The 27,876-nt window shown below is 43.3% G+C and overlaps 1 protein-coding gene across 1 annotated transcript in view; it reads left to right on the plus strand.

The window, feature by feature from the left end:
• Positions 1–27,876, plus strand: part of LOC144754622 (inositol 2-dehydrogenase-like) — a 190,528-nt gene that overhangs the window by 32,285 nt on the left and 130,367 nt on the right. Inside the window, exon 3 of the mRNA XM_078642640.1 lies at positions 27,248–27,853. Within this exon, the coding sequence (XP_078498766.1) occupies positions 27,248–27,853 (606 nt within the window). The remainder of the gene's footprint in view (positions 1–27,247; positions 27,854–27,876) is intronic.

A 27,876-nucleotide genomic window follows, 5' to 3' on the forward strand; every position in this document is an offset into this window, starting at 1 on the left:
TTCCCAGACCTTTATACTAGGCATAATGCATTTTGATCCACTTCACAAATATCCACCAGTTGAGTGGAAAAGGTGGAAGGCAGAATGAACTACCTACCTCTCAGCTATAGATGCAGACAAAATGTCATAGAAAGGAAAACATTTATTTTACTTCGACTGTTAGTGTCAAAAGGCTAAGACATTTTCAGATCTTTACCCAAAGTTCAATCATCCAATTAAGAAGAGGACTAAGATTAATTTCATGAAGCTATGCCGAGACTGGAATTTAGATTCCAACCAAGTACTACCTTAGAGAGGGATCACTTCTATAGTAGGAGACAAAGAGATAATGAATGTTTTGATGAGTTTCTTATAGCCCTACGAAGCCTTTCTTATACCTGCAATTTCGGTTAAAAACAGATGAAATGATCAGAGTTCAATTAACAGTAAATATAAATGTGGGAAAGATACAAGAACATCTGTGGGTCATGGGAGACCCGTCTCTGGAAGAAGTAATAAAATCCGCAAAAGCCATTGAACAGTCTGTGTCCTGTGTGATGGACTTAAATGTGGTCACAGAACAGAAGAAGGAAGTAGAAGTATGTTACATGGAAAAGAATAGTAAATCAATAAAAGTTACATTAACAAAGACAAGAAGACTAGAAAGAGGATAGAATGTTACAGGTGTTGAAGCACGTCTCATGGTGCTAACTTCAAAGGATGTCAGCCAAGCAAAGAAAGTAGTGTCTATCATTGAAGAAGACGCTTTGCGTCTGCAAGAATGCCAAACTAGGTGGTAGTGCGAAGGTTGCCCAAATAACAGAAGAAGGTACAATAATTTGGCAACAGGATGTGAGGAATATAATATCAATGTATTACTGATGATCCGCCCAGATGGTGAGGACAATAACATGAAAAAGTTTAAACCACCTAAAAGCATGCTCCAATTAATGGAACATGAATTATCACTCCTAGCTGGTTTGGAGTCACCATTTACTAGATGTCTTTGACGTAACATGGCCAAACGAACGTATATAACTGAACCCAAGAGACATCCGGGCAGTAACATTTGATGGGAACTTGATCATTCTGCATTGATACCTCTGCACCAAGGTGGCTTTCAAAGACATATCCGCTAACATAAAAATCTACATTGCCAGTTCAGCTGTTTGTGTATTAGGTTGGAAAGAACAAAAACTCTTGAAAATAGTCCTGAATCCATGTGCAGCTGACCCGGTCATGGTCATCACTGAAGAGGATACTGGAACTTATGTCTTCAACTCGTTTCCAAAGGTTTTTAGTGATAAGATTGGAAAGTTCAAAGGTTTTATCCATCACATAAAAGTAAAGAAAACTCCATGCCTGCAAAGTAGAGAATGAGAAATGTACATTTCAGTGCGAGGAACATTTTACAGAAACTCTTACAGATATTACAGAAAGATGATATCATTGAAGAAATAGAACACTCTGATTGGATTTCTCCTGTTGTTTTGACAAAAATGGCGACATGAAAATATATGTGGATTTAGGAGCAGTCCATGCTTGCATTATTGCAGATAGTCATCCTCTGCCAAGGATCAATGATCTTCTTTCAATGCTGAATGGAGGAACCATTTTCACCACCTTGGACATGCATAATGCTTACCACCAGATTGAGCTGTCGACAAAATCCTGTCACCTTACAGCATTTATCCTCCCACTTTGGATGTATCAGTACAAAATAATGCCCTTTGGCCTATCATCTGCAGTCAGTGATTCAGGGAATGATGTTCCACCTGTTCAAAAACGTAGAAGCCAATTTACGATATTTTCAAGACAACATGCTGATCTTCACAAAAACGAAACAAGAACACACAGACATACTCAGTGAAGTATGTGATAGGCTGAAGAAGACTGGGCTGGTCAAGTGCAACGTTTTCCACAGAAAGTAGAGTATTTAGGTAATCTAATATAAAAAAAACAGAGTCAAGCACAAGCAGTCATTGGTAGATGCTATTCGTCAGGCGCCACCACCAGATGAAAAAGAGAAACTGAGATCCTTTGCTGGACTATGTGAACATTTAGCAAATTTGTCAAAAGCTTTGCTATCCTGATGAAACCTTTGCACAAATTCTTAAGGAAAGATGCTGAATATGAGTGGGAGAAAAACAACAAAGGACTTTTGTGAACATAAAGAAACAAATAGCAGAAGCCCCCACGTTGCAACCATTCATCGAAGGGTAATGGTGCATCATATTGGAGGACACTTGTGCTTATGGGCTGGGCAGTGTTTGCTCCCGGAAGTCGAGGATCAGTTTGTGGACAGTGGCATATGCCTCCAGAACACTAAGCAAAACAGAAAGGATGTATTATATGATTAAAAGAGAACTGCTTGCATGTATCTGGGCCTGTGATCATTTTAGACACTACGTATGGGGCAATAGCTTTGCATTTCAAACAGACCACAACCCGCTGGTACAAATATTTTCGCTGGGTGGTGGGGGTACATCCACAGCATGGGTTGCCAGGTTTTGCTCAAAATTACAAGAGTACAATTTCGAAGTTACCCATGTACCTGGTAAATGCAACCAACCTGCCAATTGTTTAGCTAGACTTCCTCTAGACGGACCTTCTGATTCATGTTCCTCTCTTGTTGATAAGGAACTCATGGCATATATTGGTGGCATATGCAGAGAATATAGTGAAGGAGTGAAAGAGAGTGAATGGGTCTTAGAAAATGCTAAGGATAAAGAACTTAAACTAGTAAGAGAGTATATACTCGGGGGATGGCCTTCTTCAAAATCCTTGAAAGGCACATTGCATTTGTTCTCTCAAATTGTGTCTGAATTTAGTGTTGTCACTGATTTGGTCTTTAAAAATAAGAAATGCTTTCTCCCTAAGGATATACGGGAGAGTTTATTGAAAGTTGGTCACCAGGACCACATGGGAATGTCTAGATTAAAAAATGTGTTCAGAGAATATTATTAGTGGCCAGGTATGGATATTGAGGGAGAGCGTGCAATTAGAACATGCAAGGTTGCTCCTTTGAAAAGTGTGACCTGGCCCTCTATTGCCTGGAGACAATTGGGCGTAGATATTTCAGGTCAAAAGCCTACCATTAAACATGCAGTATGCGTATGCCAGTGGTGCTTGTGGGCTACCACTCCAAATGGCCTGAAGTCAAATTCACAGACAGGATCGCAACATCCGTAGTGCCATAGTTTTTTAATGGAAGTGTTCAGTAGGAAAGGGTTCCCCAAAACATAGGTCACGGACAATGGTTTCCAACTGTGTGCTAGAAAAATCACTGAGTTCCAGCAATACCTCACACAGCCTTATACGATTCCCAATGCAATGGGCAGGTGGAATGTTTCAATAGATACCTGTAAGAAAGCCTTCACCTAGCTCTTACAGGTAGAGAACCATATATTTTGCTCAACCGTAAAAGGTTGTCAGCATACAGAATTTTACCTGATTCTGTCACTGGGGTATCCCTATTCTGTTTGTTGAAGGGAAGATGCTCAACTTCAAATCTTTGTCTATGGTGGTTAAAAACCAAATTTCTCTATGTTGGTTATTTTTGCACCAAACAAATTGTTTGCCATACAAAACAACATTTCTAATTCCCAAAGGAGAACTGTACATAGTTCTACATCAATAAACTTCCAAGTGGAAGACCTAGTCAGAGTACGCATTCCCAGGAGACCAGTAAAGGGAATGAACAAATACTATAGGCCAATGAAAGTTGTCAAAGTCAATGGGAAGAGTATTATAACCCAAGATGTTAGATGCTGGAATAACAAAAGAGTGTCAAAATGTAATTCTGACTTTGCCACTGGGGGCAGAGCTACCTTGCGACTAAGATGGCCGCTTGAGCCCGGCTCTTTGCAACGCCGTTCAGGAATCCTTTAAATATCCTACAGTACTCCTCCTGGTGAACACCCCATAACCAAGAAATCGTCGTCAGAAAGTGCCCGGATTCCGAAGAGCCGTTCAGACTTGAAATCCGCCGCCCGCAACTGCAGCTGCGACACGGCGAGGTGTGGAGTTTGGTGGGCTGTGAAGCACCGGTCTCCAGTGAAGGCTGTGGCGGGACGACGTCACTCGACGTGCTCGGCTCGGCTAGCACTGACGGTGCGTGCTGCGGGAGGAAGCCACGGCCCAGGATGGACTGGTGTGGCAAGAAGTGGCGTTAGCAGGAGAGATCGGTGCTGCCGTCCGTAAGTGCCTAGGGAAGACCACGTGTGCTGCTGTGGCTGGTCGGGCACCCTGTGAGACAGCGCAGAGGAGTTGACGCCCCCGGCGGCAGGGGCCCCTGCTGCAGAGACCGCGCTCGCTGATTGAAAGCGGGAGGGCGGCGCGGTGGTGGTAAGGAAGTGTGCGCTGGAGAAGCTCGCGGGCTAGCCATGCCGGGAGGCTTGAAGTTCCCGGCGGGGCACTGACCGGGTGGCGGTGGCCTACAGTCGCACATACGCTGTCCACAGAGATTCCTCGCCTGCCGCCCCGGGATCAGCGGACTAAGCACTGGGATCGCGCCCCGCAGCGCTCCATGGAGGTGCTGGATCCGGGTGTGTGGGGCAGAGACTGGTGGTGGCGAGCAGGGCTCACTGCATAGACACCACTCCCTGGGGGCCCCCACTGTAAGCGGGTGCACAGCATAGAAGAGCAGGCACAGACGGGCGTGCTCAGAAGCCCGGCGCAGGGGCGAGTTTACACAGTGATGGTCCATGCCTGCGAGGTGTTTAGAGGAGGAAGCACTGAAGATTGCTGGCCCACCCTGGCAATATCCGCACGTGTGCACTCACCTGCACGACACACCAACGGTCACTGTGGAACCCACCGAACTGCGGGAGGCGAGTAACGACAGAAGACACTACTGCGCAGGTAGACATAGCTGCGGGGATGCGGCCTAGCGCATATAGCTTACGCAAGTCCAGCCAGGCATGGGGAAGAGTCTCGGGGAACCCCGCTCCAAGCAGTACAACACCACAGAGGCAATGGGCAGGGGGGACAAAACCCAGTCCAAACTCTCATTTGACCAGAAGAGGTCAAAATCGCTCGATGCGGCTTCGGGCGAGGACACAGACCACAACCTCCTCTGAGTGATGACCCGGACACAGACATACGAAACAATGGGAAATCTCTGCAGAGCGGCATCGCAGCGCTGGGCACCAAAATGGACGCTCTAACATACAGAATGGCGGAACGTCTTGATAAGCACATGGAACGACTCGACATGTCAGAAAGATGCCTCACAGAGGTGGAAGAAGCGCACACCCCCCTTGACTCGGACCATAAACAGCTTGGGAAGGCGTTATGTGCACTGCAAGATAAAACGGAGGACTTGGAATCGCGTTCACTCAGATGCAACCTGCGAATCACGGGATTGCCGGAAACGACCGCCACGGGCAACATGGAGCAGTTCGTGGAGAAGCTGTTGGTGACCTTGGTGGGTGACAGAGTCTTTTCTACGATGTTTGTGGTGGATAGGGTGCACCGCTCCCTGGAGCCCCGGCCGCCGGTGGGTGGTCCACCGAGGCCGATCATCTCTAAGCTTCTGAACTACCGCGACCGAGATGCGTCGCTCCGCATAGTCCGAGAAAAGAAGTTCTGAGATACGAGGGCTCTGAACTGTCGCTATACCCAGACTTCACCGCCTGTGTCCAGGAGGCACGCAGACACTTTGTTCCCCTGAAGAAATAGCTGCGAGATCTGGGTGGGATTAGGCCATGCTGTATCCTGCAAAACTGAGAGTAAATAGACAGGGACGTTCGCACATCTTTACTGAGCCCAAAGCGCTGCAGCAGGCAATCAAAAGCTGGGCGAAGGAACACCGCAGCAGTCCGGAGAGGAGCCAACTGGACGTGGCGGCAGGCAGTGTGCTGGGTGACCAGGACTGACTCAGACAGGCTATGAGTATACGATGAGTAAGAGGGGAATGGCGGGTTGGGGTGGGAGGGGAGGTTGATGTTTGGAGGTTCCTATGTGCAGCTTCCCAGTCGCTAATATGGGGTTGGAGATCCCGGTGACCTGCGAGGGACTACTACGCCGGGAGAGAAGAGATATGGTCTGGGTTGTGTATTTGGCAGCTTAGTGTATATGAACAGAGATACTGGGGTGCTGGTGTTCCCAGCATTCGTGTACCATTACATTGGGGGATCTCATCCCGTGGGTCTGGAGGAACGAGCAGACGTACGGTCGAGTACGATCCATTGGGGGATACTGTTCACTATGTCTAACGGCGATTGTGTGAAAGGGGTAGGTAATGTGTGCATTGTTTAGCACTAGAGTTTGAAAGACGGAGCTACCTCTGCCCACGAGTGCCTTGCACACTGGTTTTCTTTGGGGAGGGGTTCGAGGGGAGGAGGGGGAAGAGGGGGCGGTTTTTGGAGTGTCTTACGACCGAGTTGGGGGAGGTCTACTGTGGGTGGAGGGGGGAGGATGCTATGGGGGCAGTTAGTAGAATGGGGTGGAGGGGGATTTCTTTTTAGATTATTACCTTTGGTGCACCACACATGTACTCGCAATGTAACATGGCACACGATTCGGACAGACATCAGTGATGATGGCACGTGACGCAGGCGACACTCGTAACCCGATAGACTCTATGCGAGCCATGTCATGGAATGTTAGAGGTCTCAACGACCACCGCAAACTGCGGAAGGTGGTAAACTACCTGAACAAACAGAATGTGGATGTGGGCCTACTACAAGTGACCCACCTCCCACAATTGATCCCCATGCTTCGTAGTAGGGGGCTGCAGGGGAGCATTAACTCAGCGGGCTTTACTTCACACGCCAGGGGGGTACTGACTTGGGTCAACCCCAGATCGCCTTTCAAGCTGGTGCTGCTGCACGCGGATGTAGAGGGGCATTATGTGATTTCCAATTGCCTGTGACGGGCCTCAACTTAACCATAGTGAATGTATACGGTCCCAACTATGATTGCCCTGAGTTCTTTTCGGCGTTGGCTGACACCACCAAACAGTACTGTAACACGCAGTTTCTATGGGGAGGTGACTTCAACTTGAAACGTAACCCAGAGCTAGACAGGTCAGCTGGCCCCCCCAGAAAGCTGGTGGCAGCGGCGCGAATGCTGGGCAGCATTATGGTCCATATGGACCTCAGTGATGTTTGGCGAGTTTGTAATAGCGACAGGGGAGGCTTTACACACTACTCAGCTTTCCACAATATTCACACACGTATTGACTACTGGCTAGCATCCTCTCCCTTGCTTGATCAGGTCCGCCACTGTGTGGTACTCCCACGAACACTCTCCGACCACTCCCCACTGTTGTTGGTACTGACCACTCCGAAGACCACTATACCGCCATTCACGCGGCGTTTCCCCCCCTATTCTTTGCTGGATCTGATATTCAAAGAGGATCTAGCAGAAGCCATAGAATCGTTCTTTGATATAAATGTGGGCTCCGTAGACAGCTTCCAAACAGTCTAGGAGGCATTTAAACTATACATAAAAGGCATTGCAATGTCCAAACATTCAGGGGTACTCAAAGCCATCAGGAAGAGGTTATCGGACCTAGAGCAGCGGCTGAAAGACCTGGAGTGACAACGGGTCGCGGGAGGGAGCGAAGACCTAGAAACAGAAATTAAGACCTTGTTAGACGAACACCATGACGCAGCAGACCGTGAAGTGAAGCACATGGGCAAATATGCAACGGCACGTACCTACGGTGAAGGTGACAGGCCGGGTTCGGTGCTTGCCCGGATTATGAAGCCGAGGTGTGGTAAGACGCAGATCACGGAGATTAGGTCCGCGGAGGGCACGGTTTTAACGGACAAATTAGATATTGCAAATCGCTTCAAACAATTTTACTCGGAGTTGTACACCTCCCGGCTGGGAGGGGCGGATGAGCAGATACTTGATTACCTGGAGCATATCAAGCTGCCGGTCCTCTCAGATACACACAGGGAGTTCTTAATGCACCCTATCGAAAAGGACGAAATTGCGGAGGCGCTGGCGGGTATGAAGGCCAAGAGTGCACCGCAGACCGACGGTCTGACGGTGACTTTCTATAAAACCTTTCTGGACCTACTGCTCCCACACCTATCTTCCCTATTTGACGATATGTGCATCACTGGTACTATGCCACCTTCGATGAGGGTGGCTTTGTTGGTTGCCATTCCCAAGCAGGGAAAGCCCCCCCGAAGAGTGCGGCTCGTATCGCCCCCTGTCTCTGCTCAATGTTGACACCAAGATTTATGCTAAGGTTCTAGCTAATAGGTTGGCCCTTCTCTCCGCTGACTTAGTGGCTCCTGAACAGGCCGGATTTATTCCGAAAAGAAATCTTACGTATAACGTGCGTGAGGACGGTGTTTGGCACTATGCAGCACGTGAAGCATGATCATGAGGCGATAGCGGTATTCCTCGTATGGAAAAGGCCTTCGACTCGGTGGAGTGGGCCTTCATGCAGCAGGTGCTGACGAGAATGGGACTGGGGACGGTTTATTTACAGCTAATAGGGGTATTATACCATCGTCCCACGGCGCGCATTCGCCTAGACGATTTAGTCACGGAGCCAATCTCCATCTCTAGGGGAACCAGACCAGGTTGCCCCCTGTCACCCCTACTATATGCCCTGGTGTTAGAGCCGTTGGCATGTGAGTTGCGCGAGTACCATGGTAATAAAGGAATTGGGTTTCCGACGTACAGGAATGTCGTGTCAACCTACGCAGATGACACACTGCTGTATGTGCGCGACCCGGAAAACAACTTAACATCAGTCATTAGAGAGGTTGTACATTTTGGTGCGCTGTCGGGGCTGAAAGTTAACTGGGCAAAGTCGATTGTATTCCCCCTCACCCCAATCACGACGGAATTTGAAATGGAGTACCCATTACAATGGTCCACTGTCTCCATTCGGTATTTGGGCATTAAACTACATACAAACTTGGAGACGGTGTTCAGGGAGAACTACGGCACTGCCATAGACAAACTTGAGGATGACATGGAGTTATGGTCTAGACTTCCCCTGTCCTTAATGGGCCGCATCTCAATTATGAAAATGGTGGTCTTGCCCAGGATGCTATTCCTTTTCATGAACATCCCAATAGTATTGCCCCGCACCTTCTTCCACAGGCTCCACCAGTCCATGATAAAATTAGAGTGGGCGGGTAAGCAAGCGAGAATGCAGTGGAAGGTCATTACGCTTCCATATCATATGGGCGGATTGGGTGCCCCGGATTTTGAACTATATTATAGAGTAGTGCAGGGGGCCCAAGTCCACTCCTGGATTCATGGGGGGGCAGATGTCCCGTTTCTTCAGATGGAACGACTGTTCGCAGACCCTTATTCGCTCCCAGCTATGATATTCGAGCCAGTAGACTGTAGAACGAGCATGTTAGACTCGATTAATTTGACCCGACACGCCTGGCACTGTATTCTGCAACAACAGGCGGCCGCATTGCTCTACTGACCATACATGCCGATTGAATGGACACTGTGGTTGGGTCCATGCAGGCACAAGGAGGTAATGCAGGCACTACGTGCAATGTCGATAGTAACGACATGTGATCGATTCCATGAGGGGATGGTGAAGACATGGCAACAGGTTGAAGAAACAGCGGGTACAAACACTATGCTAGGTAGATTCTGGTTCCACAGAGTACGCAGGGCATTGTGCAAACTGCTGAGGGAAGACTTAGCAGAGCCCCCTGAGGTGAGGGAACTAACTCACGTGATCAGGACTGCTTCCCCACACAAGATGATTATGGCTTTATACAAGTTAACCATGTCGCACAGGGAACACAGATACACAGCGGCCTGGCTAGCCTGGCAAAAGGACTTGCAGATTTCAATAGATGACACCATGTGGTCATACTGCTGCCTGAACACCAGAAAGATCTCACTCCACGGCAGGCACCGGCTCATACACTTTAAGTATATTAACAGGACTTACTATACCTCAGAATGGCTCTCCAGGTACAGCCTACGTGAAGAGGCAAATTGTGAGAGATGCCAAGCTCCATCGGCAGACTTTCTGCATTTAGCGTGGCTATGCCCCGGGATCCAGGCCTATTGGGAGGGAATTTTTTGAGAATTGGCAGTGATAGAGATGGAACTTTCCTCAGAACCTGCAATGGTATTGCTAGGATACACCAAAAAGCTACCCAAGGCTGTAAGACGGATGGTTGATATGGGGCTCCTTATGGCCAAAAGCAGAGTAGCATTGTGTTGGATGAAAGGCCCAGTGCTGACACTCAGGCAATGGTCGCACAACATGCTATACTGCTGTACACAATCGGAAAACTACAATGAGTTGCTCCCCCCCCTGTAGCCATTCAAAAAACGTTTGGGGACTATATACAACGTACAGGCTGGGAAAGGCTGAGGACTGGTGCAGGAGGAGGAAATGGTCACTGAGGAGGCGGGGTCTCATGACGAAGACCCGGAGAGTGGAGCAGAGGCTTCCTGAAGGAAGGTAATTTTCAACTGCCACATGGTGTCCAACCTCATTCGGTGTACTACTGAATATAGTCAGAAGGAGGTGGGCAGGGTGAAGTGTTGGGGCTTGGGTGTGGTCTGGAGTTTTTCATGAGAACAGGTTATACCACCGCTAGGCATTGTGGGTAGTAGGGGTTGTTTAGACAGTGGAATGCACAGGAGCAGTTAACGGTGGCTGATCAGCTTAGACCTTGCTGATAGGGGTTCGCAGGTTAAAATCAGTGTTTTATACATTGCTCGCCGCCTGCCCGTTTGAGTTGCTGGTACACAGGCTGTGTAAGGCTATCACTGACAGTGGGTTGCTGGCTGGCAGGCCGGGTGTGTGTTTCGGTGTACCAAAGTATGTTTATTTCGTGCACAGCTGTATCTAAAATTCTTTACATATAAAGCTGGAAAAAAAAAGAAAGAATTCTGACTTGGACACTCAGGGGGATAAAGGTGGCTCACAGTCTTATGGGAAGAGGGATTTATTACATTCCCAGTTGCCTCTACATCTGTCAAGCAACTCTGTTCCAAGTTCAGCCAGACCTGTAATTTCCTCAGATAATATGTCCACAAAGGAACAGCGTCGGGTAGCTTCAGAAGGTAATGCTTTTACCATAGCAGAAAGTGTAACGTGTGACCCACAAAACAGAATCCCATCTTTGAAATTTCTTCAGGATTGATAAAGTTCTCGTGCCTCATAAAGGGAGGAGATGTGTTATAATGTGATTGTGTTGTTGTTAAACACTTGTCCTATTTGTTCTCCCCCCCTCCCCATTCCCTGCGCTTCTTGGTACCTCCTAGAACGTTAAAATGATAATCTGTTGATGCCAACCAGCAATAAGATGTAATAAAAGTGTCTCCCTCATCTGAAGCTTGCAGTTGCCTTATTTTACATCAGAATATAACACTGACCCCTCAAGAGTACGAACTATGCATTAAGGCTGTGGTCCGGGGTAGTGAGTAACCCGAGTGAGTAGTACAGAACAGGTGAGCCAAGTAGTACCTATACTATCAACTTATTATGGATGAATCTTATTAAAAATGGGACTGCTTAATATGGTAGTTGCCAGTTGGTTGTTTTCTGTGTCTTCTTTACTCTTCAGCTGTCTCCTATTAAGCCAATCCTCGATTGTTTTCCTAGTGAGTAAGCACTAGGTGTTTAGTTATGTCATATTTGTTTTAGCGCACCAGGTGGAGAACCTTCCATCTTTCATTGCGCTGCATATTGAGACTAGCAGTTTGACAGTTGTAAGTTCACACTGTCTAATGCTTGGCTTCTGTAGCGTTATTCTTGTCACTCTGCACAGCATTTTGAGATTTTGAGTACAAATCACTTTCTCTCTGACCCCCTACTTTGAAACAATTGTGTCAACCAACATCTGTCTTCTTCTAGTAATGATTGAGTGGTGCATTTTACTTCATTGTGGGCTTACTGATAACTGTGCTCTCCATGAAACCAATATCTAGGGAATGCTTTCACTTTTTTGGCCTAGTGCCTTCCGTGTACTCGGTTCCTAGCAGGCACCTTTTAGTAGTTACAGCATTGTGCAATTTCGGTGGTTGTGTTAAGTGTAAATAAATGTGTACTTTCTCTTCGCATGTCCTCTTCTGCATATTTAATTTGTCCGCAGTGTCCCCACTGTCTTTATTCACAAACTATGATACCTCAATTCTTTTCTTTGAACATTTACAAAAGCATTTTGTGACGCTTTATTGTAGTCATGTAAAAGAAGCCGAGACCTTAAACGTGTGCACTGGTATTAATTTTAATGCGGCCATGTTGGAATTGTGTTTTAATCCGATCAACCCATTTCCCAATTTGCCTTCAAAGAGGCGTTCTTCAAATGAAAAAAAGGGGTCTGCAGATGATTTATGTGCAGGTCGAAACTTACCAGGTGTATTTCATAATTGAGTGTTCATTCTTTTTATTTTTAAACCCACTAGTTACCTTTTAATTGTCCTCTTGGTTTTGTTAATCTAATCATGGACTTTAAAAGCTTAAATTTAATAGCGTTGTGTTACATTGCTTTAGCAGAACGCTAACGATATTCATTTCAAATTGACCGTGTATATTTGTTTAATAGTAAAGACGGCTGTTGGAATTGCAGCAGTTTTGTGATACATTTTCGCTACTACCATTTACCATGTGTGTGGAACGAGAGATGTGCGTTAATATCCCGTGGACACATTTCCTTGTCTTCCTCACCACTGCATAGATGTTCATGGTACCTTGGTAACCTGTCTTTGGGGTTGTTGATATTCTATTTTTCTTGCTATATTGCAATAGCTTCTGTTTGTGCATCATCGGATTTGTCATTTTCCCACAATTCAGTTTTTAAATTGTTGTTTAGTGTGCTGTAGAATACATTTAATTATTATTATTATTATTTTTTAATTATTATTGAATTTTCAAGAAAAAGAAACAAACAGCGAAAAGAAAAGAAAAAAAAAAGAACAGGCATAGGCATTCACAAATTATATACCATATTACAAAATATAAATAGATGAATAATATATATAAATACATTATGTGAAAAGAACAATAGAAAGAAAAGGAAGAAAAAGCAAAAGGGGAAAAGAAAAGAGCGAAGTGAGAGCGATTATTCAAGGGAGTTATTGCAGAGGTGCATGTGAAGAGAGATAAGTTGTAAAAGGTAACGATTTATTTTTTTGGGAGAGAGTGAGAGAAGAAACAGGAGCAAATCTATGTTCATCACAAATAAAATTCCACCAAGTCATTGAAGAAATTTTGGAATTATCCTTCCAAGATGATAAAGTAACTTTGAATGCTAATGCAATAAAGAGGTCAAATAGCAAGGAGATAGAAGAGGAGTCCTCAACATCGGGAGAGGAAGAGCCTAGAAAAACATTTTGTAATGATAGAGGAACATCACAGTGCAAAATTTTCATACAAATGGTCCAAACAGATTTCCAAAATATCAATACATTAGAACATTCAAAAAGTTGATGACACAAAGCGCCAGTAGCATTAGAGCAGGACCAACATAATGGAGAAGAGGAAGGGGAAAACTTGGAAATAGAAACAGGTGTAATAACAGCTCTATTAAAAATAAAATACAAAGATTGGGCTATACGAGCAGCAGCAGAAACTTTAAATAATTTAGACCAAAATGTGTCCCAATCCGAAATGGAAAGAGAAACGGACAAATCAGTTTCCCATGCAATTTCAATAGGTGATTTAGGTCTTTCAGTAATGTGTAAGGACAATAATTTGTAATATATATAAATACATTATGTGAAAAGAACAATAGAAAGAAAAGGAAGAAAAAGCAAAAGGGGAAAAGAAAAGAGCGAAGTGAGAGCGATTATTCAAGGGAGTTATTGCAGAGGTGCATGTGAAGAGAGATAAGTTGTAAAAGGTAACGATTTATTTTTTTGGGAGAGAGTGAGAGAAGAAACAGGAGCAAATCTATGTTCATCACAAATAAAATTCCACCAAGTCATTGAAGAAATTTGGGAATTATCCTTCCAAGATGATAAAGTAACTTTGAATGCTAATGCAATAAAGAGGTCAAATAGCAAGGAGATAGAAGAGGAGTCCTCAACATCGGGAGAGGAAGAGCCTAGAAAAACATTTTGTAATGATAGAGGAACATCACAGTGCAAAATTTTCATACAAATGGTCCAAACAGATTTCCAAAATATCAATACATTAGAACATTCAAAAAGTTGATGACACAAAGCGCCAGTAGCATTAGAGCAGGACCAACATAATGGAGAAGAGGAAGGGGAAAACTTGGAAATAGAAACAGGTGTAATAACAGCTCTATTAAAAATAAAATACAAAGATTGGGTTATACGAGCAGCAGCAGAAACTTTAAATAATTTAGACCAAAATGTGTCCCAATCCGAAATGGAAAGAGAAACGGACAAATCAGTTTCCCATGCAATTTCAATAGGTGATTTAGGTCTTTCAGTAATGTGTAAGGACAATAATTTGTAAACAAGAGCTGCTTTAGGTCTTTGTATCTGAAATAAACTATATAATGGAGTAGGTGGAGTAAGAGAGGGTGTATCAACAGGAATGTCAAAAGAAGCAAGCTGAAATTGCAAAGCATCTAAGATTACAGTATATTCATTGAAGCAAGAGCTAGGTAAGTGAAACCGTGATTGCAACTCATGGAATGGAATGACACAGTTATGGTGTATTCATTGGTGCACAAAGATAATTCCCTTCTCCTTCCAATATTTGTAATAAAAGGATTTACCATTATATTTGAGAAATGTATTGTACCAAATGGTAGAGGACAAAAACATTGAAATGGAGTTAGACCACAGGTGAGAGTATCGTATATTATTTTAAAATAGGGTTATTAGAAGTAAAAGTACAATTTGACATATACACTACATTCTGAAAAGAGAATTCCTTTAGTAATGAACGCTCAAAAGCAATACATCTAGGAATAGGAATATCAGTGAAATCATAGGCTAAAGCAAATGATTGCTTAATTAAAAAGGCCGAATGATAAGCTTTAAAATTAGGGAAACGTACACCACCTTCAGATTTAGGGCGAGTAAGTTTCGTAAGAGCAATGCCTGGGTGTTTTTTTATTCCATAAAAATTGTGAACAAACGGAGTTAATTTGGGAAAAATATGACATGGGAATGCGAATAGGTAACATAGATATTGTATTTAAGACATGCGGAACAATCATCATTTTACTGGTGTCTAACCTACCCCACCAAGAGAGATGTAGGGGAGACCAGGTAAGGAGCAGTGATTGGATTTTAGTGAGTAAAACATTAAACGTATATTTAATTGTTTTAGATAAGGAAGCAGAGAAGCAAATACCAAGGTATTTAATTTTAGTGGGGCACCACGCAAAATTAGTACCAGAAAACATATATTGGTAGCACAAAGAATTCAGATGTAAAACTTCTGTCTTAGAGAGGTTCAATTTATATCCAGAAACACTGGAATACAACCGAACCTCATCCAGGTAGGGAAGTAAGGGGATTAGACATATAAACTAATATATCATCAGCAAATGCCGATATCTTGGTTTCTATAGTATTACATGAGAAACCAAAAATATGAGCATTAATACGAATGCGCTCAAGAAATGGTTTGAGACATAAGACAAATGACAGGGGAGAAAGGGGGCATCCCTGACGTGTACCTCTAGATAAAGAAAAAGATTTTTAAAAAGTGAATATTTACAAAAATACTTGCTCGCGGGTAGGAGTATAATAGTTTGACACAGGAAATAAATGTAGGTCCAAAGCCGAACCATTGTAGAGTCTTAAACATAAATTGCCAATTGATACGATCAAAAGCCTTTTCGGCATCCAAGGATAACGCTGCAAGGGGGAATTTAAATTGTTTGCCATAGCAAATGATATTTGCAAACAATCTAGCATTGTCAGTTGCTAACATGCTCTTTACAAAGCCAACTTGATCAGTCTTAATTAACAACGGAATAATATGTTCGAGACGAGAAGCCAGAATCATAGCAAATATTTTACAATCATAGTTGATCAATGATATAGGTCTGTAATTTTTACAAAGGGAGTGATCGTTGTCTGGTTTAGAGATGATAATTATTAAAGCATCCATAAAAGAGCCAGAAGCTTTAGCATCATCAATAAAGGAATTGAAAAGTTGTAAGAGTTTGGGGACAAAAATGGAGGCAAAAGTAGAGTAAAATTCAACGGAGAGACCATCAGGTCCTGCAGCTTTTGATTTTTTCAGAGATTTCATGGCATTAGTAATCTCCTGGGAAGTAACTTTACTCTCAAGTGAGTGAAATTCATTAGGCAAAGAAGGGGTCCCGAAAGAAGGTATCTAAATTTTGAGTAGAGGGATTTGTATCATCAGTGTAAAGTGACTGATGATATTGTTGATGTTTTTCAAAAATACTGTCATCTGAAGTCACTAAGGTGTTAGTAGAGCCATTTAGGATGGGTCCAATATTTTTACGCTCAGGGTTGACTTTTAAATAATTGGCTAACATTTTACCCACTTTATTTTGGCCTCCCTGATACTTAGATTTAACTTTAAGAAGAATATTGCATGCTTCGATAGTTGCGAGTTTGTTAAGTTCAGCTTTGGCTTTAATCAACTCATGAAGGGATGAGGAGGATTTGGACGTAAAATATGTATGCTCCAATAGTTTAAGGTGTTGTAATTGATCTGCATACTTTTTCTGATTGATTTTCTTTTTCCTTGAAACATATGAAATAGTAAAAGCATGGAAAGATGCCTGTAATGCATCCCAATTATTGGGAAAGGAAGTGTCTAATGGGTTATTAAACGTGAACATTTAATTAATAAAAGTAGTGGCTTCTTTAATGAAAATAGAGTCAGATAATAGAAAGTTATTAAGTTTCCAAAGACGTAATTTTGGGGAATTAATGGATAGGTCTAGAACAGAGTGAACTGGTGCATGATAGGAAATGAAAATAGAGAAAATTTCTGAAGATTGAATGGAAGGAAGTAGGGACCTGCTAACCAAAATATAATCAATCCTGGAACGAGTTTGATGAGCAGTGGAAAAAAAAGTATACTCAAGAGAATCAGGATTGCAAGTTTTCTAAACATCATATAAGGAGCGAGAGGCAATGGCCGACTGGAATGCTTTGTGGGATTTATCAGGATTAAATTTACATTTAGATTGTCGGTCAGAAAAGGGATCAATCCGTTGGTTAAAATCACCAGCAATAATAATGTTAGGGCAATCAATGGAGGTGAGCAAAGTTTTAATGTCATTCCAAAATGTAGGATCTGATTTTACTGGGCCATATATGTTCAGCAAAACCAGCGTTTTGTTTTGTATAACAACCCTGGCCATTGCCAAACGTCCATCATCATCATTTTGTGTAGATACAATTTACACAGACAATGACTTATGAAATAATATAGCAACACCTCCTTTTTTACCAGAAGCAGGGGAGTACACAACTTGGCCCACCCATTGTCTCTTTAGTTTGAGCGATTCAGCTTCATTACAATATGTCTCTTGGCAAAAAGATACCTGGGAATTAAGTTTCGATAAGTGAGAGAGTACCTTTTGTCTCTTGACTGGATGTCCAAGACCATGAACGTTCCACGTTACAAACTTACACATGATGGAGGGAAGGGAGGGTGATACAATAAATGTTGATACACATCAGAGATACGTCTAAAAAAGAAATGACACCACATATAAGATACGTAAAGGAAATATGTTTCATGAAAACAAACATTACTGAGAAGCACATGCCACATATTTAACATAATCAAGAAAAAGAGACAGATGAACATAAACAAGGGGAAAGACAAAAAAGAAAAAAGGAGCGAGAACAGAAAAAAGAGAAGATAGATCAAGGAATAGAGTCCAGATCTATAATTAAGTGACAAAAACACATGCATGGAGCGTGACTGCTCAAGCGAGAGATGACGCGACAGGTAGAAAGATAAAAGTGATAGATTAATAAACAGCCATAATGAACAAGATATACCAACAAGGCAACAAGAATGCTAAGGATTATAGGAAGCACCACCAGCTGAACCTGAAGAAATGCTCTGGAAGAATGACCTCAACCTAGTGGGACCATCAAATGAGTAATTTTACATAAGCAAGGATGAAGGATACCATATTAAATGTTCAATTGTCTCCATTTGAAGACGAAGAGCCAAGAATTCTTTTCTTCTAGCATTAGTAGCATTCGATAAGTCTTGAGATATGAAGATGTTGTGACCAGACTATTTGAGGTGACGTTTCAATTTGGCTGCTGAGAGGACTCGCATTAAGTCAATAAATTCCAAAAATAACATAATGATTCCTCTAGGTTTGGAGGCATGAAGTTGAACACGACCAAGTCTATGAGCACGCTGAATAGTTAATGAAGGCTCAGGTGGAAGGTCCAAAAGTTCTGGTAAAACATTTTTGAGGAAAAGAAGCAAATCTGGACCTTCAAGTTTTTCTGGTAGGCCATAAAGATGTAAATTATTGCGTCTATTACGATTTTCAAGGTCTTCTGTGTGAAGTTTTAGACGGTGAATTTCCTGCTCCAAAACCGGAATTTTAGTAGAGACGTCATGAAGATTACTGATGCGTTGCTCCGTATCCAACACTTTAGCTTCCATACTAATCCACCTTTCCTCTATTTGTTAAAGCTTCTCATTAGTCGTGGGCATAAAAGACTTAAGGCCTCGTACTTCATCCAAAATAATATCAAGTACAGGATTCTGAGAGGATAGAATGGGAGAAGGAGGATAATTTTTGGCTCGCTTAGCTTTGGTACCAGAAGACGATGCTCTGACAGAGAGTGGAGCTTCATGCGCCATCTTGGAATAATGAGGAGAACGAGACGCAATTTTCAATGAAGATTTCAATCTCCCCATATGCCTAAACGCCTCAATAAAGAGTGATGCTGCAGAAAAACTAGACCAAACAAAGGACATAACCCTCCGTCAGCATTGTAGTAATTGTTAATTGGCAATAAATTCAAGGCATCGTGGAAAATATAAAAGTAAAAGCCAGAACGCAGGAGGCTAGGAAGGATGACCAATATGCAGATAGAGAGCATATCAAATCAGGTTATGTTCATTAAAGTGGCAAAAAGATGAGATAAAAACAAAAAGAGGCAAGCATAAGCATAACCATGCAGGCTGAGGGCAATAATATCTTATGTTAGTGCCAGGCAGCAAAATCCATGGTAGAAGAAAGCAGGGCAGCGTTCATTTAAAAAAAATAATAATAATGAAGTAAAAACGGACAAAAAAACGTTGCTGAGCGTTATTGCATTGAAACTCCGGTTTACCTGAAGCTGCGTGAGTCGGGCGGTCTACACAAAATGGCGGCCGCCGCTCACATCAGTGATGGAAGAATTGCCGCTGCTGCCACAAGCTCGCTGTTCTCCCAGGCGGTGTCAGAGCAGTTGTAATCACTGCTCCGACCCTTTAGCCACGATAATCCATCATCGTAGTTGCTGCAAAGAGGCAAAATCGGGCTGAAAGAACAATCAGAGCTCCGCGGACGCACGGAACTCACGAAAGAGCCACCATCTGCCAGCGGCGCGAGACCACGCCCCAAACATTTAATTTATATTGGGAGTTGGGAGGTTACCTTTGGGATGGGTAGGGTCATGTGGGTTTCCTTAGGTGACAAACTAAACAATGGATGTCTATGGCTGGTAACCTTCTGAGGTTTGCAAGGCTTAGTAGTATTAATAGGAAATTATTTTTTGAACTGGAGTTTTGTGAAGAGCGCCAACAAGACTCATACCTGTAATATGCACTGTAGTGCCATTATTGTGTCACTTCGAACTTCTTCACTAATGTACTACCTAGTAAATGTGATGTTTAGAAGGTTGTCATTAGAGAAGCATTGTCTAGACCAGGATTGGATGTTAACGCTGGGATTTTTGTTCAGATGTTTCTTTAATCACACAAAGTGCATTGAGTTTGATATTAGATACCACTGGAAAGGACATTGTCAAAACTACAGGACAAGCTTCTGAAGTATATCATGAGAAGAGACTTGATCTGTGTGCTCACCTGCTTCTCAAAAAAGACATTGACAAAGTCATCAAGTCGAGATTATGTTTGTAATATATGCCTATGGTTAAATAGCCAATATATACCGAAGCCTCTTCTAGCAGAATCCTAGATCTATGAAGGTCACCAAGATTCAGAAAGCTCTCTGGGGAAATGGTGGAAATTCGGTGTAGAAATGCACTTAGCGTGCCATAACCTTGCACTGTTGTTAACCCCTTAACAAGGTCAAATGTGAAAGTGCTTCTTCATTGATTAGCTATTTAACCACATGCATAGCATACATCACAAACATGACTTGTTGATTTTGACACTACCTATTTGTGAGAATTTGGGTGTATTATATGGTTTGGCTGTGCGCCCTTACAGTGGAATACACTCACAAAAACTATCTTGGGTCCAGTCAGGCTCTTTTGCACAACCTTAAGCTCAAATCTGGGTAGCTATGGCTTCGAGCAGCAAGGCTTGAACAAAGGAACTAGTATAAAGCATTTAACAGTACCTAACAACGAAATAGTCACACAACATGAAAGAAATACAACACCAATTTATAAAAACAGATTACATATTCCAAGACGAGCAAAATCCACTGGAGGGTTCCGGTAATTAACTTTGTTAAAGAAAACGTAATTTTTAATCCAATTGTAAACAAGTATTGCTAACTACAAAGTTTGTAAACTTTTGAAAAATTTGTAAAAGTTAGTTTTACTACTCCATCCCGGCTTGAACGACCTAATCCAACAGGGAGATGGTCTGGAGGGGTCAATGGGGTTGATTTGGACAGTTACCTTGCCACCAAAGACTTTTCCAGTCCAGTTCCAAACTTAACAGCAGGACCACCATAGACTTCAGTAGAGTGGTCCTAATTCTGCGGATGCAGAAATGAAGATGCTAAAGGATGCTTTAGGTGCTGTGCAGTTGACGCCGGGTGGGGGGGGGGGCTTTGCGGTTATTCCTTAAACCACGGGTCAGGTGGGGCACCTTTGGCCAAAGAGGTCAGGGTCCCTCGAAATCCTCTTTGGGACCATAGAAGGCCAGAAGTGGCTGGGGAACCGGTCTCTGTCTACAACAGACCCAGCAATATCCTTTGGTGAGGGTGGCCAATTTGGACTCAGACGGCACTCCCAGGTCTGCCTTACTATGGTACAACTTTTGTCCATTGAGCATCAGTCTCTTGGGATGCCCAGCTTCAGCTACTAGCAAATCTTCTGTAGTGGCTACCAGCTTGCCAACTTAGGCTACTTCAGTTGTGCTGACCCTGATGTGAGTTCCAGGGGTCAGTCCATTGTTCTTTTGAGTCACTCCTTTGGTCTGGGGTTTGACTTTTCCCCAAGACAGAAGCCACAGGCACAGTCTTCTCTTGGCTAGCCAAAGGTGCAGCAGGTGCAGTCCAGCTAATGGTGCAGACCCTCTATGTGCAGTCCAGGAGGCAGCAGGCCAGTCCTTCGGTACTTGTTACAGTTCCAACATGATCTAAGGGTGCCATATATATTTCAGAAAGTACCCTGGGGAGGTCATGTTGTCACTGGCCAATGGACTACCGGGACCCCTCCCTCTGGGATACAACTTTCTGGCTGTGTGTGGCATCTGACAATCCTAGAGTGCACTATGCGATCCACTCTCAAGATGTCGGGACCCTTCCTTGGATGTTTGATATTTGATATTTATGACGTTTTTATAGCGCCTGAATCACCCTGTCAGGAGTATCTCTGTGCTGGGGCAGCGTGCTTCAGTCAGACAAACACACCTCAGAAGAAATAGGTTTTTAACAGTTTCCTGAAATGTAGGAGGTTCTGGCATTCACGTAGTTGGCAGGGAAGTTCGTTCCAGAGAGTAGGGATACGGTGAGTAAACGCGCTTTCTCCCATGCAAGCTTTTTTTAATTCTCGGGGTGCAGAGAAGTAACTTAGATCCTGACCGGAGGGGCCTAGATGGTAAATACCTTGACAGTTTGTCAGACAACTGTACTGATATATGGCTTCCCCTATCAGAGGGGAAGACTCCTCTGCGCACTGCTTTAAAGACCAAGTCTTAGTGTTTCATTTCTGGACCCTTATCTAGGGTTTCTGCAACGATCAATTAGCCAGTGAATGTAAGGTTGCTTCACTTCTGTGTTTATTTCTTTTCATTCAATGCATGGTATAACTCATTTCATGGTTATAGTACATGGTACATCCTCATGTCGACCAAAATTATATCACGTGTCCCAATGCATTTCGGGCTTTCTGGCAGCCCTTCATCAGGGGATTACTTTGGGTCTGTGAGCGCTGTCGCGTCCGTCCGTGAGGATGCAGGCGGCACGCAAGCACTACACCTCAGGAGTACACGCGTACTATCCAGCGGTGCCAGTTCCGCCCATTAAATTAGTTTGTCAGACAAGTAAGGGGGTCCCAGCCCGTTGAGAGCTTTGAAAACGGTACAACAGATCTTGAATTTCACTCGTTTTCTCACAGGGAGCCAGTGGAGTTTATTTAGAAGCGGTATCGAGGCTGTTCTGGGAGGGGCAGTCACTACTAATCGGGCCGCAGTGTTATGGGCTACTTGCAATTTGTCCACTGAGGCCTCGTTGGCCGAAGCCAACAATGCATTGCAGTAGTCCAGTCGGCTTGGCACTAGAGCTTTCATCAGTGTTTTTCGTGTGGGAGGTGGCAAAAGAGGGAACACTCTTCTAAGGAGACTGAGTATATGAAAGCATGTTCCTGCGGTGGTAGTGGGGTGTGCTTGGAGTGTAAGTTTCTGGTTAATGCGAATTCCCAGATTCTTAACCACTGTTTTCGGGGTGGGGTCCGGGCCCAGTTCCTCCGGCCACCAACTGGGTGACCAGCTTATTGCCGCACCTCCAAACAACATAATTTCTGATTTCTCGGCATTCAGTTGAAGGAAGTTGGCCCTCATCCATGCAACAATGGTCTTTAAGCCTTCTGAAAAGGTGAGTTGGATGTTATGGCTGGTTTTATCAAAAGAGAGTAAGAGCTGGGTGTTGTCCGCATAGGAAATGGGGCTGAACCCTAGGGTCTTCATTCCATTGGCCAAGGAAGTGACATATATTTTAAAAATGGTAGAGCTCAGACATGAACCCTGGGGTACTCCCTTGGTTACTTTGGTGGTCTTGGATCTGAAAGTGCCCATAGTGACTGTCTGAGTTCTATCTGTTAGAAAGTCTGCCAGCTATTTAAATCCAGCCGCTTGGACACCGATGCCCTGAAATCTCTCCAGTAGGATTTGGTTCGAGATGGTGTCAAATGCCGCCGATAGGTCAAGCAGCACTAAGAGCTTGGTTGCCCCCACTTGTGGGACACACGTCCATAGGAAAAATGGTTTGGGCCCTGGTCTCCCCTCTATGTCTCTGTCTCTAGCTCGCCTACCTGAACAAAAACGCAGCCTCTCAGGGGTGTGACCTCCATTTGCCCACCAAAGGCAGCTTCGCCTTTGAAGCTCGCCTTCTAGTCTAATGCTCTCAGTGGCTTCCTGCGAAGGGGAAGCAACACCTTGCACTGTAGCAGGTGCTATTGTTTCTAAGCCTGGGAGTGATTAACACTACTCCCTAGGCAGACAGACACTGTCTAGTGGCCAGTGACAGTGTGAGGCTACTGGACAAACTGGGCCATATAGTGGCAACTTTCTAAATGTTGCATTTCATTAACAGTTACATTAATTTCGGCTTGGGCACGAAGTCGGCTTGAATGCCACCATTCATCTGATACCTTGCAGTACCCAGCTAGATAGGTAACCCTGTTATTCAATAGAACTACTATCCCTTCCACAGCAAAACAGCAATTTAGAAGTGTTGCTGTTAAAACATATTTAAAAATGCATGTCCTGCTTAATAAAGTACTGTTTTCTGCCTTAGAGCTCAATAGGGCTTTATTAGGGGAGACATACACATATTGCTAAGGGAAGTGGGGGATTTGCCATTAGTTTAACTGGCAAAGTAGAACTAGTAGTGTTCCCACTGCCCTTCCAGTCTGCTGTGGCAGGCTTGGAGGCATTTTATACAATGTCACACACAGGTTGGTATAAGCATTGCTGCAGCCCTGAGTGGACACTCTGTGCCCTGGGTACCATATTCTAGGGACTTATAAATAAGCCAGTTCTTGCCAATTAGAGATAGCCAATTCAACATACACTTTGTAATGGGTTAGAACACTGGCACTGAGGTCTGGTTAGCAGGCCTTATTGCATTCAGTCAAAAAACAGAAGCTGGTAGTCCAAATAGGGGCAAAATCTGTGGGGGAGGACAAAAACGTGCATAAAAGCCTGTTTCCTTATACTTTTTGAGAATCCGATAAACAAACAGACCCAGTATGTTCTCATGATGTTTTTATGCACAAAGAACATATACTTCAGATGCTTGCCCTGTAGTTTTGACAATCTGATTTCCAGTGTATCTAGTCTTAAACTAAATGCACTGTGTGTGATAAACATCTGAACAAAAATCAGTTTATCGAATCCATTCCTGGTGTAGACAGTGCTTCTCTTTTGACAATCTTCTAAACATCACATTTCTTAGTAGTACACAATGTCCTTGATGATTTGTACTTTAGGGAGTTTAACATCAGTCTAAAATCAAACCTTCTGCGTTATCACACTTGGTGAGATCGCCTCGGGCAGATGGAAATTAATAACTAAAGAGCCATCACAGCTATAAATGTCATCACAGTGATTTTACTTAGCTTTGTTGCAACCACAGACCGAAAACTGCAAGCCTGAAAAAAAAGAAATTGAACGGTCCCTTAGATGTCACTGGCATCAGGGAAAGAGTTCACTTGTTATTTCATTTTTTCTCGTATTCATACCGCACGTGATGATTTGCTTTGTAATACTTCTTAAAAATGTGAAAATCAAACGCAAGTGAAATAAATTTCATGATTTATTAGGTCTGGCTGCAGCCAACCTTAGCTGTTGTTCGAAGCTCATGTCATCAACATCAAAAGCATGCATCAAGAGAGGTGCCCGGGATCGCCCATCTCCACAATGGCTTGTAAAAACTGTCACTCATATTTTGGATCCGGTTAGAGGAATATTTTATTCTCATTATTTTGTATTAGCTATTTGGTGTGTTAGTCTGATTGCTTAAAGAATGTTTCCTGTTGCGTTGCATGAACGATGAAAGGAAGTGTTTCGTAAAAGTGTTTTCACAATCCTGTTGATGATGCACCAACAGTGATTTTGCACCTAAATGTTATTTTCTTTCTAAATGTTGTTGTACCAAGTGCTGTTTTGTACCTTAAGGTGTCAACCAAATTTCCTGAGTAATGCTCTGTAGTTGCCTTTTACAGCTGTTCCTTTTTGAATCTTCTTCTCAGGCCAACACACTCCACGTTTTTTGATTGATCTTTTTCTGGCTATCAAATGTAAAACAGAGAGAACTTCGTATCAGCCCAGACTCCAGGACAAGAAGCCCTGATAGCCAACCTTGACACTTTAATCCGTGACTGATACCATAGAATCAAATAGGGTTCTCTTAAAACTAGCCTACCGTTTTTTTGATTTATAATCTATACCAATGGTTCTTAACTTGTGGTCCGTGGATCCCTTGAGGTCCACAAAGCCTACTCAGGGGGTCCGTGACTGCTTTCACAATAAAATAATATAAACAGATTATTAAAGTGTGTCTAAAAAAAGAAGCAAAATAAGCAACTGAAAATTTTAAAACGTTCAGTAAATGTGAAGGAATTTGAAATTGGAGGCTTACATCTGAGTTATTATCCTCAGATTGATTTGTGGGGGCACTGAAAGTACTTGAAACAGAATATAGTATAGACGATGAGTAGTGTCAAATGAATTTAGAAAAGCACCAACTTTCCTAGTGATTTATTTTAATTGTATATTTGTTTGTTAATTAAATTGAATATTTAATCATTTATGTATTTGAAGGTTTTGTCTGTATTTTGTGTGTTTTGTTATATGGTTCCAATCATTGAAAGTACTTAAGCAGGGTCCCCGACTTCAGTAATGACTCACTGGAAGGCCCAGATGCCAATAAGGATTCAGTGGGGGGTCCCTGAGTTCCAGTAATAATTAGGTGGGGTTCCACAGAAGTCGAAAGGTTAAGAACTACAGCTCTATACTGTTTCCTCTTTCCCCCCCAAATAACAAAAACCCTTACAAAAAAAGGTTTCAGATTACTATCTGATTACCAAGAAGTTACACTCCCCCCTTTGTCAAAATGGGAAGGTCATGAGCCAGTCCTCACATTATGGACAGGGGAGTTAAGTTTCATGTCATGCCATCTCTCCTAACTACAAGGCCATTAGTACTTCTGTTCTCTCTTTTATTTTCCATCACCCACACCCCCTTTTGTGAGTGAATTGAGACATCATAAGGCCCCATAATTCAACATAGTCTGGGCTATAATCTGAAACAGAGCCACTCCTACACAGACTGAAATAATGTGAAGGACCAAACCCACAGCCCTCCTGGTAGCCACTACCACCTCCCTGATACAAACGCTTTCTGTCATGTGAACTCTTGGCCTACTCCAGCTACACCAAAACAGCACAAAAAACTGATTTACCATACAAGGGTTTGATCGCCTGTAAGGTCACTTTTTATTGACCAGAGCACAAATTCACGATCCACTACTACCCAAGATGAACTAGTTGGATCCCCTCCCTGACATGATACAAATTGGTCAAATCACACTATCCATCTCTTACACTCAAGCATTCTCCTCCAGAGACTGCTGTTTTGAAAAGATCATGAGCATGCACACCAACCCAAACCTTCCCAAGCATTCCTCCACAGACATTACCTCGAGCACACAGAATACTCCTTGATCACAGATTTTAAAACATGCCAGTACCACATTCTCCAGAGTTAGACACCCTAACCACAGTAAAAGATCAGTCTGCCAAGCAACCGTAGAAGATTCACCTCCTTTCTATTCAGTGACCCCTCTCCATATCACATCAATGCAGATCTCTTGTACTGTAAGTCTGCGGTCTCCAATGCAGCTTCTTATCTGCCACCATCCAGCGATCTTGCAGAATGTGACGTCTATTTCTCGGCAATCTTGGAAAACAATCATTCACTGCTCAGCCTGACACCCCCACTTTGCTCTTTAAAATCTAACTTCAATTGAATAGAAATAAATTTTCCTTCATTAACTGTTTTGTTAGGTAGAGAACTGGTAATGATAAACACTTAAGTTATTAAATGCTGGGTCTCTAAAATTCATCTTTTGTTCATGGTTTGTGTGTTTTTTTAATGAAATTGGGCTTTATGAAATGTAGAAACTTGTACTCTTACTCCTGCTATGCAGATATCTGTAAAATGTTTGAAGACTCACAACATAATTTCCCATCCTAAGTGATTGCTTTTCCATTTTTTTACTCCCAGATCATCTTGTTCGGACCTTGATAACAGTCTGTCATTCCAGTTTGACCCATCGACTTTGCTTTCTCAGCCTTCGTATATGCTGTCATCCAATCCATGTAGTGGCAGTAGTACTGCTAGCACCAGTCATAACATGACCTCCTCGCCACCATCATATCCCCACCAACCTGTGCTTCCTGTTCACCACCCTAGTGCCATTAGCTCCACCACCAATGCTGTATCCTCCAGAGAAGACCAAGTGCCCTCTACATCTAGCAGTCATCCACCAGCATTCAGTTCCCACCAAGTTCGAAATCAACAGCTTCCTCCTAAACCGACTAATCAAAGACATACGGTTTCAGAAGCATCTAATAGCGTTGTGTCTGGCAATGCTGTGAGCCGATATAACAATGGTGCTTCTTCTGCAAACACAGTTGGCCTTGCCATATTTGCTGTGGGCCATGGCAGCACAGCACTGCTTCAAAGCTTGACAGAGGAAGTAGGCTGTCGGTTGCTATATATAGTTGATGACCATTTGCCTGATGTAGAAGAGGCATTCAGCTCGGAATTCCTGGCAAACACAAGAGTGGTACGAGAGCAAGACATGGACATTGTACTGAATGATCAACGGTATGTCCTGTAATATATAAATG

Source organism: Lissotriton helveticus, chromosome 5_1, assembly GCF_964261635.1.
Source record: "Lissotriton helveticus chromosome 5_1, aLisHel1.1, whole genome shotgun sequence".
NCBI classification, from domain to species: domain Eukaryota; kingdom Metazoa; phylum Chordata; class Amphibia; order Caudata; family Salamandridae; genus Lissotriton; species Lissotriton helveticus.